The 18,742-nt window shown below is 37.8% G+C and overlaps 1 protein-coding gene across 1 annotated transcript in view; it reads left to right on the forward strand.

Annotated features, from left to right (window-relative positions):
• Positions 1-4,009: 4,009 nt before the first annotated feature.
• Positions 4,010-18,742, forward strand: part of DCX (doublecortin) — a 151,235-nt gene continuing 136,502 nt past the window's right edge. Inside the window, exons 1-2 of the mRNA XM_049767601.1 lie at positions 4,010-4,027; positions 5,799-6,183. Coding sequence (XP_049623558.1) covers positions 5,820-6,183 — 364 coding nt within the window. The 5' untranslated portion in view covers positions 4,010-4,027; positions 5,799-5,819. The remainder of the gene's footprint in view (positions 4,028-5,798; positions 6,184-18,742) is intronic.

The following is an 18,742-nucleotide window of genomic DNA, read 5'->3' on the forward strand; positions in this document are numbered from 1 at the left end:
AGTTGTCTCAGTCAGACCTCTGGAATTAGAGATCTTGGTTGTTGTACAGATTGTAGGCCAAATCCTAGACTAGGGCTTTTTTTATTGGCCCCAGGATACGTTCTGCTCAGTCATGATTTCCTCTAAAAGTTTGTACAAAACAAGGTAGTCAGCTTACAGCACTTCTATTCAATATAGTACTGTAATTACTTGCTAAAACAGTCAAGAAAAGATAAGGGCATTCAAATAAAAAGAGAAGAACTTAATTTTGAGAATGATATGATACTATTCATTTAAAACCCTAAAGACACCACAAAAGGTTCTAGAAACAATATATTTGTATAGTAAAGTGGCAGACTAAAAATTAATATGCAACATATAAATTTATATATACTAATTATAATATATTATAAACAATCTCATTTACAAATGCCTCGGAAATTCAAGTACTTCAGAATCAACTTAACGAAAGATGTAAAAGAGCTACACAAGGAAAACTACAAAATAATAATTTAAGGAAATTAAAACACATACTTTGCTCATGGATTGGGAAAATTAGCATAATTAAAATGGCAATAATCTCCTAAGCAGTGTACAGATTTAATTCAATCCTTATAAGGATACCAGTGATAGTTTTCAAATGAATAGATCAAACACTCTTGAAATTCATATGCAACAATAAATGGCTAAAACAATCCTTGAGATGGAAAACTACAAAGTGTTTGTAATTAAAACAGTAATTGGGAAAAGACAGATAAATAGAATAGACTAACATCACAAGACAAGTCTTCAGAAATATAATCAATTATTCTTTGATTCTTCTAGCTCCATAGACTTACTCTAGTCTTAAAAAAGTTTTAAACCATGCCATGAAAAATTACAGGTACACTAGCCAGGCAGTGGAAAACTGACAAGCTCAGGAGGAAAGGATAGGCTGATGTCCTCCCTGCAGAAGACACATCTGAAGCATCCATCACCCACAATGGCTGCTTTGCTATGGACCTACTGTATCGCACCTCTCAGGTTCTCTGCAGAGACACCAATCTGACCAAAGCTATGCTACCATTTGAACTGACATCACCAAGTCTTTTTTTGGAATGAGGGCAGGCACCTTCCTTAAAGAAGTGCAGACCAGGGCACAAAAATTCCACATGGATTGGGAGAAAATATTTACCCAATACAAATCTGATAAGGGGTTAATATCTAAGTTATAAAATATATAAAATCCAACCCTGTCAAAAATGAGATGAACAGAAATTTTAGTAATTAAGGATTTGGAGCTGGAGCTGTGGTGCAAGGGGTAAAATGTCTGTCTTGCTGGCACTAGCCTAGAATGGACCGCGGTTTGATCCCCTGGCATCCCATATGGTCCCCTAAGCTAGGAGCGATTTCTGAGTGCATAGCCAGGAGTAACTCCTGAGAATCACTGGGTATGGCCCAAAAACTAAAAAAAAAAAAAAAAAAAAAAAAACCAGAAAAAAAAACGAATTAAAAGTGTCGAAAAGACACATGAAAAAATATTCCACAATCATCAGGGACATGCATATCATAACAAGGAACTATCAACTCCAACAACAAAGACTGATACAAATGAAAAAGGACAAGAACAACTAATGCAGATATGGATGTGGGAAGAAAGGGACACTCATTCACTGCTGGTGGAAATATGAACTGGTCAAGCTGTTTTGGAAAATAGTATGGATATTTCTCAATAGTCTAGAAATTGATCCTCCAAAAACCCCAGCAATATTAGTTTTGGTAATATAACCTAGGCACCCAAGATCATAATTCAAAATAGTCCTCTGCACTCCTATGTTCATTGCAGCACTATTCACAAGTCAGAATCAGAAAATAATACATGGATCCAAGAAAATCAATAGATAGAGACACAATGGTACAGCTATACAATGAAATTCTACACATGTGTTAAAATGATGTCTTGAAATTTGCTTATACAAGGAGGGATTTAGAGAATGTTGTGCTGAGTTAAATAGTCAGAGGGAGAGGAATAGACATAGAATGATGACACTTATTTGTAGTTTATACTCCTTCAGTAAAAATGTTGTAGACCACAATGTCTAAAATGAAAAAAATAACAGTGATAGAGGAAGAGAGAGAAAATAAATGTCTGCTGTAGAGGCAAAGTGAGGGAGCCAGTGGGAACTGTGGACATTGTTATCAGGAAATGTGCACTGGTAAAGGGATGGGTGTTGGACATTTTATGATTAAAACTCAATCACGAATAACTTTAAAACTATGCATCTCACAGTGGCTTAATAAAAAAGGACATACTGGTATCAGTGGGTGTAATCAAGCTAGAGTAAGTATAAAATAAAATAATTTCTATCTTGTTCTTATTTATAATCAAATTATTCTGATTTTTATGAATAATCGATCACTGTAGATTATGTATGGTATACAAGACAACGATGTCATTACTAGGCATTAACATACTTCATAAAGAAGTTGTAATCATTAGTTGTAATTTCCAAATGCCCTTGCTTTCTTCCCTTGGCCTCTTACCTGTATAATTATAATTTTTATTTTATTTTATTATATTTTATTTTTAGGGCCACACCTGGCAGCACTCAGAGGTGACTCCTGGTTCTGTGCTCAGAAATCACTCCTGGCAGGCTCGGGGGACCATATGGGATGTTGAGGATTGAACTCAGGTTGGCTACATGTGAGGCAAATGTTCTGCCCACTGTGCTATCACACCAACAGCAATTCTAATTTTTTAAAGATGTCACAAAGATGTAAAACAGAATTGAATATAAGAAACAAGCAGACAACTGCAGTTCCCTGAGGTATTTATTTAGAAACTGAGACCAGCAGCAGATGTTGGCAGGACTTGACTGGACAGGTTGCACACTTGAGTTGGACCACCCAACAGCTCACTTAAGCCTCACTGCACCAACACTTTCCTGAAAAAGGAAAGAAAAACACCTCTAATCTGAAGCAACTTACAGTTAATCATATGAATGGAATGCTCTTAACACCAAACCTTCAGCGGCTATATATAAACAGAAAGACTAATAGTAGGAATTAAATAGAATATAATTATAAGCATACTGTTAAATCCAAACATGCTGAAAAACAAAGATACAACATGATTATTGAAAAAGGATTATTATATATGAATACATGTAGCCCCAATTTTGAAGATGGGTCTCTCTCCACTATTTCATATCTCAACTTTTTCTTCTTGTATGTTACAGTTTGTCCTAATTTTATTAATCTAATTTGGACACTTCTTGGCCCTTTATGACATATTTGCTGCAATGAGGCCAATTGGTAACATTCAGAAGTTTGAGGAAAGATTCATCAATATTTATCTTACAGCCATCAGACACAACTTCAGGTAAAAATAAAGTCTTTTAGTTGGATTTGTACAGTTAGACTCTCAAAGATAAATGCTACATATTCTGTTAACCAAACTATTATATGAGACTGACATATCTTGGGGATCCTTTATCAATTCTATCCTCAATGACATTCTGAAACTATTTTTCTTTGTTCCTTGTTCTAATCCCCATATACTATTCACCTCATTGCGAAACAACCAGGTTGGAGGCATGAACTAAAATGACTTAAAGAATTTGTAGGCTTGATTGTTCTATTCCAAGAAGAAAGCAAGAGTGACACTTTTTAGAATCCTGGTTGAATGTCCCTAGAGACATGAAGCCCAGGTTTTGGTCCAGAGAAATTGTCATTTCCCTCAAAGAAAAGGCTGTTAATACATTGCTCATTAAAGCATCCTGAGACTTGCCATGGGCGATCTCTTTGCTATACTGCAATTTCCCGTTGGTTACAAACAGAACCTTTCTAGCTGTTCATAGCAGGGCATGAGTTGAAAACAACCATGCAATTAATCCTAGGAGGTGGTGGGTCAGGAATCGTGAGTTATAGAGAAGCTGGACAAGGCACTAGGACCTAGAAGGCATCTCTCCACCCTGGCAGGAATTTCTTGCTTGGAGCTCAGACAACAAAGGCATAGAGAGATTGGTTTTCTTTCTCTCAGCATCTCCACCCAACCAGCAGAAAACCGGTGAGTGGGGCTTTGAAGTGATTTTCAGGCAGCAATCTAAAGGCTGTCAAAGGAACACAAGAAAGCACAAGGCAGATTGTGTGGTGTGCATGCTCTCTCTCTATTTTGTCCTCTCTTTTATTTATTTCATATTTTTTGCCTTACTTTCTTGGATTTTTCCTACCCTTCTATCTGAGAGTTTCCTTGGGAAAAAGTGAGTGTGCCGTCATTCCTTTGTCTTCACTGTGATGCTTATTCAGAGGATTGGTCCTACTTGAAGGGAAAGCAAAGCAAGCATTGCTGGCATGCTTGGGGAAATGCTTGCTCCTTGCCTTGAGGAGGTGGGGTCACTACTACTGCAGGGAGGCTGGCAGAGACAATGCTGAGCTCAGCACAGGTCATGGTGTCATTGGGGGAAAACAAGGGGGGTGAGGCTGGCAGGTAGGCGAGGCACCCAGCCTCCTTTATCTTCCCTATCCGTGTCTCTTGCAAAGATCTCAATGTGGCAGTGTTTGGCAGCTGAGCCCTGGTTGCATCTAGAGTCGTTTTATCCCGGTCTGTGAGATGCATGTTAATAGTTTCATCACTAGGCTCTGGCTAGCTGAATTCTCAAGCATCAGGAGCTTTTCTTTCATCTCTCTTTCTCTTTGCTTCCCTTGCTTTTTGTTGTTGTTGTTGTTGTTGTTGTTGTTGTTTTTGTAATGGTTTAATAGAAGTGTCTCCCCGGTAGAAGGTCGTCTTTTGCCTCAGTTAATAAAGCTGGACAAGAGACAAGTTGGGTGTGAATTGCCCGCTGTGCTGTGCGAGCAAGATGCTCTTTCAGTCAGAGCAGAAATCCAGAACAATGAGAGGGGTGCTTGTTTCCACCATGGTCCCACATGCTGTGAAGGAACTCCTTTGGGAATCTTCCCGCAATTAAATGATTCCATTAAGGGCTGGTGTGATATTGTTGGGGAGGAGAAAGAGCATCTGAAAGCAAACAATGTAAAAAGGGTTCTATGACCAATGTGAACCATCGGGAAAGCAGGACCAATAGCTGGCGAATTGAATGATTGATCTAATCATGTTTTCCAGCTATTTCTTTTGAATTATGACAGAGAGCTACACCAGCTTTGTGGCAAAAAGGGTCGAAGAGCAGCACAAAGACACTGGGTAATCTCTGGAGACTGTCCCCTTAAAGGGAAATTCTGGTTTATTCCAGGGGGGAGGGGACCATATATCAAGGCAGAGGAGAGGGGTTGGAATAAAGTTCAAATATTCTCCCCCTTAATCATTTTGTCCAGGTGCAAAAACTGTCCCCTAAGTCAGAGATACTGACCTTGGCTAGTTCCTTCTTTGCTCTTCAAGGAGAATGCTATCAGGTGATGGATTAATTTACAACCATTAGTCATGTGGGCATGTGTGAGGGAACAGATGACAGTTTTAATATTTAGACAGAAGTTCCAATTTGATAGAAGTCACTGTCAGTAAATCCTGGGGTTTTAAGCTCCTTCAAAATGTCTCCCTCTCCTGTGTTTGGAGCAGGACCCAAAGTGCCTCCTTCCCTATCTCTCACCCCCATCCCCCTTCCATCACCCGTCACCCCTCCTTTCTTTCTATTAAGATCAATATTTTTCAGGTCAGGGACAAGAAGCAGATGGGTCACCGACTTTTTTTTTTCCAACCAGTGCTTTTAATAAACAGCAGATTGCAGAAGTAGATTCGACGAATGTTTGAATTCCTTTCTTTCCCCCCACCTTGTGTCCTTTTGATTTGCTTCGTTTTCATTCCCCTCCCCTTTTCTGACACTTAGGTCTTGCGGTTCCACCAAAATATGGAACTTGATTTTGGACATTTTGATGAAAGAGACAAAACATCCCGGAACATGCGAGGCTCTCGGATGAATGGGCTGCCGAGTCCCACTCATAGCGCCCATTGTAGTTTCTACCGAACCCGAACCTTGCAGGCATTGAGTAACGAGAAGAAAGCCAAGAAGGTACGTTTCTACCGCAATGGGGACCGCTACTTCAAGGGGATTGTGTATGCTGTGTCCTCTGACCGTTTTCGCAGCTTCGACGCTTTGCTGGCTGACCTGACTCGATCTTTGTCCGACAACATCAACCTTCCTCAGGGAGTACGCTACATTTACACCATCGATGGATCCAGGAAAATCGGGAGCATGGATGAACTGGAGGAAGGTACCTCAAAAAGTGGGGGGTGGTGGCCTTTGGTGGGAGGTGGCATCGTGGTCTATGGAGACATTTCTTAGATTTCATGGAAGGCAACTAGAAAATATCTTTGTCAACCCTTCAGGGTGGTGCTGAAACTTGTGATTCTATAACCATCAATCCAGACATTATGACTCTCCTTTCTCTCTCTCTCTCTCTCTCTCTCTCTCTCTCTCTCTCTCTCTCTCTCTCTCTCTCTCTCTCTCTCTCTCTCTCTCTCTCTCTCTCTCTCTCTCCCTCTCTCATATCTGGGTTTGAATGTGGATGGTGGGATCATTGTGTTGATCTGCTAGGGTGTGCAAAAGAAAATCAGAATTGTAATGGTGACTGTCCATCGTGTTAATTAAATTTAAGGAGCCATATTGAGGCAGACGGTGATATCATTCGTATCAAATAAAGGCAGGATTTTTATAGGGTTGGCCAAAAATATTTTGAACCAGTGAGAGGCTGGACACTTCATCAAAGTATGCAGTCTAAAAGACAGGCTTCCTAGACCTATTCTCAAAGGGTTATACATTTAGTTAAGTGGTCACCACTCAGCTGTTGCATCTCAAAGACCAACTTCAGGGTGTGCCCTTAGGGCTGAGGTCATTGGCAGAAATAGCAAAGAAAGCTGTAGATATGTTTGGTATTCTAATAAAGACCTTGATTAGACGAGGAACTGACTTGTTGGATCTAAATATCTTTAAATCCTCTCTAGATTTTGTCTTTTGTCATTGAGTTTTATCACTAGATTGCTGAAAATTCTGACATCCTGCATTCCTACCTTCCAAATAAGAGGAATCCTAGCTCTTACAAAAACTTGCTCCAAAATGTCATTTTATTGTGACCATATGAAAAAGTGATCATGGAACAATGCATTATTATAATTTTGTAGTATTAAATCAATTATGTAAAGGATGTTTCATTTACCTTCTATCCACCACTTTTAAATTGATATGATAAATGTAATTGGTTTAACCTGACAGTGCTTTTTAAGAGCAGCTTCCAGTAGTGGCTAATAAAAAAAAAACAAACAAAAACAAAAAACGTTTCCCCAAATCACTGCCTCACTGTTCAGCACTCATTGCTTATTCCTTCTGTTCTGTGAGCATATGTGAGTTTAGTTAGATCAGATTGGTTTCTAGGAAAACCAAATTATGAAATACGAAGAAAGAAAGGTGAAATAACATGTTAAATGATGTATTGTGGGAGTACCCTGCCTCCATTTCACTGCTTCGAGGTTTATGGCATTTCTAAACAAAGGAGCATAGGGGATTTCCTTGTAGATGACCACATTCTTGCAAGTAGCTGCTATTTCTCAAATTAGGTTCAGTGATTTAGGGTCAATTACTTAAAAAAGACAGTGTCCATATGGATACTGGATCTGGATGTCAGGATATACATCGGAGGATTTCTACATAGCTGACCTTGAAAAATCATTCTGAAGAGACTTCATTATTTGGTCATATGCTGAATTGCCAGGCATATAAAATCCTTAGGATTTTATTCAACATTGATTAGGCATTGTGAAGCACATCTTAAAATAAAGAAAAGCCAGGGCAAATTTGAAAGCCTTAAGCTACATTGGAGGAGCTGTCCAACAGGATATTTGACAGTGTGTGTGTTTGTGTGTGTGTGTGTGTGTGTGTGTGTCTTTGTTACTGTGACATGCATGGCTGAATAAAATATCAGTTTTTAAAATAATGTTCACAAAGAAACACCCTGAGTCACTCAGAAAATCCTTATTTCTACTTGCCATAATCATCTAAAATCCACAATATACATTAGGAAGGAGTTCTGAGTCAAATATCATAGTATTTGGAGTGAGGATTTAAATGTTCCTATTTTGACATAAGAAAGTTGTCATGCACATGGATCTTAAACCCAAAATCCACTTTTTAAACATGTCTTACTCAAGGTCAAAGCAGTGGTATGTGATTTACACCCAGGATTTTCTGGTCTATCTGAGTATGTGTGTGTGGTTGTGTTCATTTGCTATCATTGGGAATTATCTCAGTTCAGTATAATTAATAAATATGATTCCTAAAATGGCAGATTTCTGTTCCTTTGAGCTTTTTGCTGCTAGATTAACATTAGGTAAATGACTTCTGTAATTTACCACTGCTGGGTGTGATGGTAATATTTCCTCGTGAATTCCTCTATGTTGTAGAATGTACATAGGACTCAGTTGCTTTTATTCACAGCCATATACAACTACAAGGTGCAATGGGTCTTAAACTCTCCCATTCCTAGAATATTCTAGTCAAAGAAATTCTGAGTTTTCTCTGGGATAATAATTAGAAATTTTGTTCTGCCACCACAGGGTCTAATGGAAAGGGACTTGGGGATAAAGAGGCAAAGAAAGGGGGTTCTTTTCTCTATTTTGCTCTCATGCAGAGGAGTACAGGGAAAATGTTTCTTACATTTTTTTAACCTTAATAAAGCACAAAATTAAAAATACCAAATTGTTTTTGAGAGACATTTTAGAGGCAGAAAAATTTAGCAGAAAACAGATGCACTTGATTTGAATTGAAAATTTACCAACTGCCAGTGCTGTGATATTGGGAGCATCGTTTAAAATCTTTGAACCTCATTTTTTTTTCCTATTTAGCCTGGGAATTCCTGATTTAAGTATTAAACAAGACACTGGATAATGTCACATTTAGTATTTTGACTGGCACATAATAGCATTCAATAAAGGGTAGCAATCCATTTGAGTAACTATGGCAACTAGGTATCTATATAGTCAAAGGCTTGTCCTTATATTACTATAATGCATTCTCTTTGTAATCACAAGTTTATTATGGCATACTTTGCATGCCATAAAATTCACCCATTTAAGTGAATAGTCCATTTAATTGTATAATAAAAGTGCTATAAATTTTTAGAAAATGTACCAATGTTACAACCATCCCACTATCTAATTTTAGATCAACTTCATCAAGCCCCAATTTAAGTCTGTACCAAAGAGCTGTCATTTCCTACTTCCTCCATTCTCTCACTATAGGAAAAACTGTTTTTCTGTCTTATATATTTTCTATTCTACACAATTAAAATATTTAATAATACTCCATAGCGGGGGTCACAGTTACAGCACAGATATTATGTATTTTCCTTGTTGGCAGCTGACCTGGGATGGACCTGGGTTCAATTCCCGGCATCCTATATGATCCCCTGAGCCTGTTAGAGGCAACTTTTGAGCACAATGCCAAGAATATGGTCCCAAAACAAAAATATACTCCATAGTTTCCAGCATAAGATGGTCCTTTGAACACTTCCAAGAGCAACCCTTGAGCACAGAGTCAGGAGTATTCCCCAAGCACCCCTTGATGTGATCATAAAACAAACAAACAAACAAAAAATACACTGCTGGGGCCCGAGCAGTAGGGTATTTGCCTTGTACAAGGCTGACCCAGGACAGACCTGGTTCCATCCGCCAGCATCCAATATGGTCCCACAAGCCAGGAGCAATTTCTGAACGCATAGCCAGGAGTAACTCCTGAGCGTCATTGGGTGTGGCCCCTCAAAAAATATACTATACTTTTTGTGACTGCAATCAATTAACAGTGTTCACAACTCTCATCCATTTTAGATTGAATTAGTGCTTCATTCCTCTTTATGATTATATTGTGTTCTATTTTGCATATAAACCATATTTTGTGTATGTGTTATAATATATTGTGTATCTATAAAATTATAACATCTTTTACTTCATCTATCAATCATCTTAGTGGTTTTTATGGATAAAGGTATATAATAATCATAGAAATACATGAACAAGGTAATACGGAAGCTATGATATTGTTACATTGTCAATGACATATGTTTAACAGTAGTAGTAGTAGTAGTAGTAGTAGTAGTAGTAGTAGTAGTAGTAGTAGTAGTAGTGAGAAGTGGAAATAACCAGTGGTTTCCAAATATAAAGTATAGAAAAATGTTATTTACTCATTTTGGGGGGTGTTGGCTCCTTAGTAGTGTTTAGGGACACGAAGGGTCATTTTCAGGAATACTTAGAACAGTGGAGCTGGCCTGAAGGTTCAGTAATTGGGTGCAGTGATGTAGTGTGCCAGGCACAGTAGTAGTTGGACTCACCTGGTCTTCGTTTGACTATGCTCTATGTCCATGGAGGACAATCATGTAGGGTATCAAATTCAAGGCTTTGAATGCCTTGCCAATCCAGGGATAAGTCACTTATTTGAGCTAGCTTTCTGATCCTAGAATCTTAGAGAGCTTTAAACAAATACAAATTCACTGACGACACCAATATCTATTGAATCAGAATTCCTATCAGGATTAGAGACTTAGTGTCCATGATTTTACAGTTCTTTTTTTACAGTTCTTTCCAGGTTATTTTGAGATATGAAACTTGGAAAATACTGAATTGGGTAATCAAATTTGTCCTGTTCAATTAATTACTGTAGTAGGAGTCCCAAGGAAATCAGAGACCCTCGTTATGTTTAGCACTTAAAGGAGTAATGACATATAGAACATACCTTGTTTGTAAGTAGCTCAATTACTTCATATTTAACCCAAGTGAAAAGAAAGGAGAGTTGGATAATAGCCATAGTTGTCTATAATACTTATTATTTTAGAGCTTTTAGTAATCTGTGTGCTTCTAGATAAAATTTCAAAGAAAGCATTTTAGAGCAAAATCAGAGTTTTGGTTTCATATTTATCACAGCTCCTGGGTTAAGTTTTAGAGAAGCTATTTAGTATGTGGCCAAATATGTATTAGCAATATTCTAAGTGGGTCTAATGAATAAAATCCAGAATACATTTTCCTTTTGTCTTGTATAACCTTTCATTATGCTAATATTCTTCTTCCTCTCATATTCTGTACAATTATTTCTATATTTCTTTGCATACATATACCCATATAAATCTTAGGGCTATCATTCTGAGAATGTAGAATGTGAAAACCATATTTATTGTTGAGAATTGCATTTATTTACCATAAGTTATTTGTTCTAATGACTTAGATGCACCTCATTACTAATGTATACACTAAGTACTAAAGCAAACATATTGCAAAAAATCAAGATTTTATATAAGATTTTAATTAAATTTAGTGTTATGGACATGATATGGTTTACATAGTATTAATATTTATGCTTGTGGCATTCAAAGTGGCATTCAAAGTTACTGCACTATCACTACCAAAAACTCTCAAAGGAATATTTTAAGATTCCTGGGATAGATGTGTCATTGGTTGCTACCACAATATTATACAGTACCACTTTATATTTCTCTACTTGTGTAAGCAGGTCTTAGAAAAGAAAACAGCAATACTGGGATGGGAGTTGAAACTGGTGTTAAGATTGGTGTTGAAATATATACCTACATCTCAACTGACAATAACTTGGTAAATCACAATTATTTTACTAAAATTTAATAAGAAAAGAAGACAGAAAGACCAGCAGAAGTGGTTTTGCATGGAAAACATACAAATATGTTTAGTGTTCTTGAAAATTAACCGCTCTTGAAAGTGAAAAGAGATAGAGATTAGATCATCTCCATCTTACAGCTTGTTCCCTTCCTGCTTTCGGGACTTAATTTCCTTACCCCCCTCCCCTGAAGGATGTTGTAAACTGACACAAGGCACTCAACTCTGATTCACTAGAAGGAAATTCGTTCTAGGTGGAAATTGGACCCTAGAAATTTGGGGAGGGTAGGAACCCAGCTGTGTGAAGGTTAAACATATCTAAGACAATTCCAAGTACCAGGCAGCTAGAATGCAAAAAAAAAAAAAAAAAAGGAACTGAGCTCTGGCAGCAGATTTTGTAGTTGTTTGCAAAGTCAAACAAAAGATCTTTTTAGATCACTTAGAAAACTTCACATCTGATATCTTCAGTATTGAAAGTGGGGAGTCCTTAGTGGTGGGTTCTGATATCCTTGATATTGAATTCCATAGCAGACCTGTTTGTGATCGGGAAGAAAAGAAAATTATTTTTTCTAGGCTTTTGGGACTGGGAGAACTCAGATGTCACTTGCGTAATACCTTTTATTGACACATTGAAAATCTGAGTCTCAGAGATAAGTGACTCACCTGAGGTCACACAGCTCAGAAATGCCTGGCTGGGGTTTAAATACTTGCTGTCTGACTCACCACTTAGCACCTTACCACCATAAATATCCTGCCCACTACTGGGGAATGCTTTAAATGCAGCAGGTTATACATGTTTGGGCTGGGTTACAAAGCAAATGTCTGTTCTTCTCCCTTTATTTTCCTGGACACCTAAAATGTCTTTAATGTTCTCTAATGTTTTATAAAATGGAATCACTGCAACACTGACATTTATTCTCTTAAATTTTTTATTTTTAATTATAATTTAGTTTACATATTTACAATAGCATTGATGTTTATGATGTTGCTATATACATCTACTTCACCACCACAAAAGTTCCCAAGAACAACCCAAACCCCATATTTCTAGTCCCTTCATTATCAACATATATGCTCAAACGCACACATGCACTGCCAACCTTCCTTGGTAATCTTAGTTCTGAACTTTAGGGTTAAGAATTTGTCATTATTTAAAACCCCCATTCTTTTGTTTGTTTGTTTGTTTTTTGGGTCTAACCCGGTGGCGCTCAGGGGTTACTTCTGGCTCTGCGCTCAGAAATTGCTCCTGGCAGGCTTGTGGGGACCATGTGGGATGCTGGGATTCAAACCACCATGTATCCTGGATTAGCTGTGTGCAAGGCAAACACCCCTGCCACTGTGCTATCTCTCTGGCCCCTAAAACCCCCATTCTAGTTGTCTCTCTCTATACCACAGATGAGTGAAATCATCCAGTATTTATCCTTCTGACTTCGCTTAACATGTTGCTCTCTACTTTAATTTAATTTTCAGCAAACTGCAAGAATTCGACATTTTTTACATCTGCATAGTATTCCACAGTGCATATACCACAACTTCTTTATTCATTCATCTGACATTGGACATTTGAGCTGTTTTTATATTTTGGCTAGTGTTTCACTGAACATGGCTATGCACATATAACCTAAAACTGTTTTTAATGAAGTTTCAATTTTTTTCCTCCCCATGTACATCAGCAATGACAGCAGTGAATTTGTTGTGGAATAGCTTCTAAGCTTCTTCATTTGACATTTGTAGCAACTATAGAACCTTTTATTTCAAACAGCAGGATATATTAGTGTTGAAACATGGCAGTTCAGTGTTCATGTTATATAGCTATAATGATAGCTTCATTCTGAATGGTTGCCCTTGCCATTTTATCCTTCAGTTTCTCCTCCTCTTTTCATTTTATCTCTATATTTTCTTCTTATTTATATAAAATGTATATAAAATAGTTATATAAAATATTATTAATAATTTTTCTTATTTCATTTCTCTTTCCTTTTTATTATCTATATTCCTTCATATAAGGCCTTCAATAACAATAACAACAACAACACTAATATTAATTCCAAAATTGACAAGAGCTTACTTAGTACTGGGTTCTAGGCTGAGCACTTGTTTGTCATATTATCTGTGCCTCCCCAAAATAATTTATGACATGAGTATCACTTTCTCTTTATAGGCAAGTACCTAAAGTCAAGGGAGTCAGCAACTTGGCCAAGGGCACACACCTAGAAAGTACTCGACACCCCATTTTGCCTGATATCATACCTGTAACCAGTCCTCCAATTTTCCATTACTATGTATTGGAGTCAAAAGGAGAGATAATAGAGAGGCTAAAATATACTGCTTGAAGGTGATCAACATAGATTTTGCTGAGGGCTGTGTCTTCTGGAAAGTTTTTAGCTGCCATCTGATACTATAGCTATCTGTGATCATGCTCATTCTCATCACATTCATAGTTCAGAGGCTTAGGAGGTTTAAGAGATATGAGCATAAATCTAGTTTCCTAATATCACCACACAGCTGACTCTCCAAAGGAGACTATGGACAAGTGAAAGCATAAATATATAGCCTCAGAAGTTTACATACCAGCCCAGCAGTTGTCTGACATTATTAAAGTACATGACAAGGTACAGAAAACATCTGAATTCAAGACAGATGGCTCAAAGACCTTTTAGGATGCACTTATGATTATGATGCAGTGTAAAGGCAAAGTCCATTTCCAGTGTGTGGGAGTAATAACTGTAAATATGAGAGCATATTGAAAGGGCTTTTCATACTTTTAAAACACAAATTAAACATGTCAGTTTCTAAGCAGTTGGGTTGGTTTGAAATAGTCAGAGAGGAAGAGATATTAGGATTTACTGAGATTCTATTCTTTTATAGCCTCATTCTGAATGTTTAAATGTGCTTCAAGCCAGGGAGAGCACCTGTGTTTGCCTGCAAACCATCCCCATTGTTCAGTCATGACAAACGCTAGCAGTTTCTATGACTCAAATAGGTGTTGGAAACCATCTTGCATATATTAGAGCACCCCCCCCATAGTGACCTCAAAGGTGTCCTAGAAAATCTGACTGAATTGCTTTTGGCACTGAGGAATTTATTAATTAACATGACTTAAAGGTTTTGGCACAACAGAAAAGCAATAAATATTTGACAAGAGAGTGAATTATCAGCCCAGTAATTCTAAGTGTCTCTATGATGTTCTCCTGCTGAGACCAAAGCAACAACTGGCCCAGACAATAATTATGGTTAATGTTTTCTTTGTACTGGCAAGGATTGACTTATTTATGTATTTAGAGTTATTACTGATCATTTTAGCCTGATTACATCATAATGGTTTTCTGTAGTTCACCTCTGGGTGAACTTCTGTACACCCTGGAGCGATTGCATTTTCCTCAGCAAAGTCAACCTTTGCCAATATTTTTCCCCTAGGCTAAGCCTCCTTTCCTTTGTCCTTTGGCTTCTAGTCCCAGGTGTCTGATCCCCTTCTCTTGAATCTGGCCCTGAATTTCTTCTGCTGAATTATTCATTTCTTCTAAGTAATGTGAAGATGATACTTTGTTCCTCCAGTGAATAAATCAGGCTCTAGTATGTTTTCTCCCATCTCTACTTCATTATCTATGGCTGCCAAGGGTGAGCATTAGTAAAGACAAACCTAAGTCTAGAGCTCTAGTGTACAGCATTTGGGAAGATGAAAGATGAGGTTGGGCAATAGAAACAGGAGAGAATATTTTTCAGCAAGACTCACATTTGAAAACATGAAGAATGGTGTGTGCATGTATATGTGTGTGCAATTTGTTAAGTTTCTCTACCTATGTATGGAAGTGAGTGGGAAAGGACACAATTTTACATAAATATACATTAACCACACACACGCACACATATTCCACATTCCCATGTTGAATTGCAGACCATATACTCAGTGCAAAGTACACTATGACTTCTTGGAAATATGTATGCACTGAATGTTAAATATGCATGTTTATTAGAATGATTTTAATTTTCATGAAATTGAATAAGCTGAAGTTCTCCTTGTCTTCTAACAATGGAATGGGGCTCTAATTCCAGAAACAGAAATGGGACAATAAGAAATAAAGGTGCTAGATAGGAAATGCAGAGGTCAGAGTGCATCTTTTGCATATGCCAGACACCAATTTCATCCCTGCTAACACATCTTCCCCACCAGCATCATTGGATACTGCTCTGGAAGCTCCCCCAATATTTAGAAGGTGGCCTGGGTAATCCTAACACCAGAGGCTCAGAACTACTCGCATTCTGCAACTCTCATCTTGAACCAGTGTCCCAGTTAGTAAAGTGCCACACTGCTTGGGAATTACCCTTCCGCTACCCAAAGAAATATATATTTAAAATACTTCAATAAAGTGGCTAGATGGTAACAAACTTAATGTATGCTACATTTCATTTCGTGTATTTATTATTCTTAAAATGCCTTAATTTTTTTCACCTACATATGCCATTATTTTTATTAATATTTTTTACTTCCTCCTGCATGCTCCCCTGCCTTTCCATCTGAAACTTTTAATTTTTTTCTTTTTTCCTTTATTTAAACATATTGATTACATATATGGTTGTGATTAGGTTTCAGTCATGTAAAGAACACCCCCCTTCACCAGTGCAACATTCCCACCACCAATGTCCCAAATCTCCCTCCATCCCACCCCACCCCCACCTGTACTCTAGACAGGTTTTCCAGATCTCTCATTCATTCACATGATTATGGTAGCTCTCAGTTATTATTTCTATAATTGCACTCACCACTGTCTGTGGTGAGCTTCATGAAGTGAGCTGGAAGTTCTAGCCCTCCTCTCATTGTCTCTGAGGATGTTGCAAAAATGACTTTAATTTTTCTTAAAACCCATAGATGAGTGAGAATATTCTGCATCTCTCTCTCCCTCTGACTTATTTCACTCAGCATGATAGATTCCATGTACATCCATGTATAGGAATATTTCATGATTTCATCTCTCCTGAGGGCTGCATAATATTTCATTGTGTATATGTACCACATTTCTTTAGCCATTCATCTGTTGAAGGGCATCTTGGTTGTTTCCAGAGCCTGGCTATTGTGAATAGTGCTGCAATGAATATAGGTGTGAGGAAGGGGTTTTTGTATTGTACCCTTGTGTTCTTAGGGTATATCCCTAGGAGTGGAATAGCTGGGTCAAATGGGAGCTCAATTTTCAGATTTTGGAGGAATCTCCATATCGCTTTCCATAGAGATTGGACTAGACTGCATTCCCATCAGCAGCAGATAAGAGTTCCTTTCTCTCCACATCCCCGCCAGCACTGATTGTTCTCATTCTTTGTGATGTGCGCCAGTCTCTGTGGTGTGAGGTGGTATCTCATCGTTGTTGTTGTTTTGATTTGCATCTCCCTGATGATTAGTGACGAGGAACATTTTTTCATGTGCCTTTTGGCCATTTGTATTTCGTTTTTATCAAAGTGTCTGTTCATTTCTTCTCCCCATTTTTTGATGGGATTAGATTTTTTTTCTTGTAAAGTTCTGTCAGTGCCCTGTATATTTTGGATATTAGCCCCTTATCTGATGGGTGTTGGGTGAATAGTTTCTCCCACTCAGTGAGTGACTCTTGTATCCTAGGTACTATTTCTTTTGAGGTGCAGAAGCTTCTCAGTTTAATGTATTCCCATCTGTTGATCTCTGCTTCCACTTGTTTGGAAAGTGCAGTTTCCTCCTTGAAGATGCCTTTAGTCTCAATGCCATGGAGTATTTTACCGATGTGTTGTTCTCTATACCTTATGGTATCAGGTCTGATATCAAGGTCTTTAATCCATTTGGATTTTACCTTCGTAGATGATGTTAACTGGAGAAATATGTTCGCTTTTTTGCAAGTGGCTAACCAGTTCTGCCAACACCACTTGCTGAAGAGGTTTTCCCGGCTCCACTTAGGATTTCTTGCTCCTTTGTCAAAAATTAGGCAATTGTATGTTTGGTGAACAATGTCTGAGAACTCAAGACTATTCCACTGATCTGAGGGTCTGTCTTTATTCCAATACTATGATCTTTTGATAAGTATTGCTTTGTAGTACAGTTTAAAGTTGGGGAAAGTAATGCCTCCCATTTTCCTTTTCCCTAGGAGTGCTTTAGCTATTTGAGGGTGTTTATTGTTCCAGATGAACTTCATAAGTGTTTGATCCACTTCTTTGAAGAATGTCATGGGTATTTTTAAGGGGGTCACATTAATTCTTTATAATGCTTTGGGGAGTATTGCCATTTTATTGATGTTAATCCTGCAAATCCATGAGCAGGGTATGTGTTTCCATTTTCGTGTGTCCTCTTTTATTTCTTGGAGCAGGGCTTTATAGTTTTCTTTGTATAGATCCTTCACGTCTTTGGTCAAGTTGACTCCAAGATATTTGAGTTTGTGTGGCACTATTGTGAATGGGATTGCCTTCTTGACTTCCTTCTCTTCCCTTTCTTTACTGGTGTATAAAAAGGCCATTGATTTCTGTGTGTTAATTTTGTAGTCTGCCACCTTGCTATATGAGTCTATTGTATCTAGAAGCTATTTGGTAGAGTCTTTACAGTTCTCTAATTAGAGTATCATGTCGTCTGCAAAAAATGAGAGCTTGACTTCTTCCTTTCCTATCTGGATCCCCTTGATATATTTTTCTTGCCTGATCGCTATAGCACTATGTTGAAGAGGAGTGGTGAGAGCAGACAGCCTTGTATTGTACAAGAATTTAGAGGAAAGGCTTTTAGTTTTTCTCTATTGAGGATAATATTTGTCATTGGCTTGTGGTAGATGGATTTAACTAGATTGAGAAAGGTTCCTTTTATTCCCATCTTGCTGAGAGTTTTGATCAAGAATGAGTGTTGAGCCTTACCAAATGCTTTCTCTGCATCAATTGACATGATCATGTGATTTTATTTTTATTCTTGTTGATGTTGTGTATGATGCTGATGCATATATGGATGTTAAACCATCTTTGTATTCCAGGGATGAAATCTACTTGGTCATAATGTATGATCTTCTTGATGATGCATTGGATCCTATTTGCCAGGATTTTGTTGAAGATCTTTGCATCAGCATTCATCAGGGATATTGGTCTGTAATTTTCTTTTTTGGCAGCATCTCTGTCTAGTTTGAGTATAAAGGTGATGTTGGCTTCATAAAAGCTGTTTGGGAGTGTTCCCGT

The sequence above is a fragment of the Suncus etruscus genome, chromosome X, assembly GCF_024139225.1.
Source record: "Suncus etruscus isolate mSunEtr1 chromosome X, mSunEtr1.pri.cur, whole genome shotgun sequence".
Lineage (NCBI taxonomy): Eukaryota > Metazoa > Chordata > Mammalia > Eulipotyphla > Soricidae > Suncus > Suncus etruscus.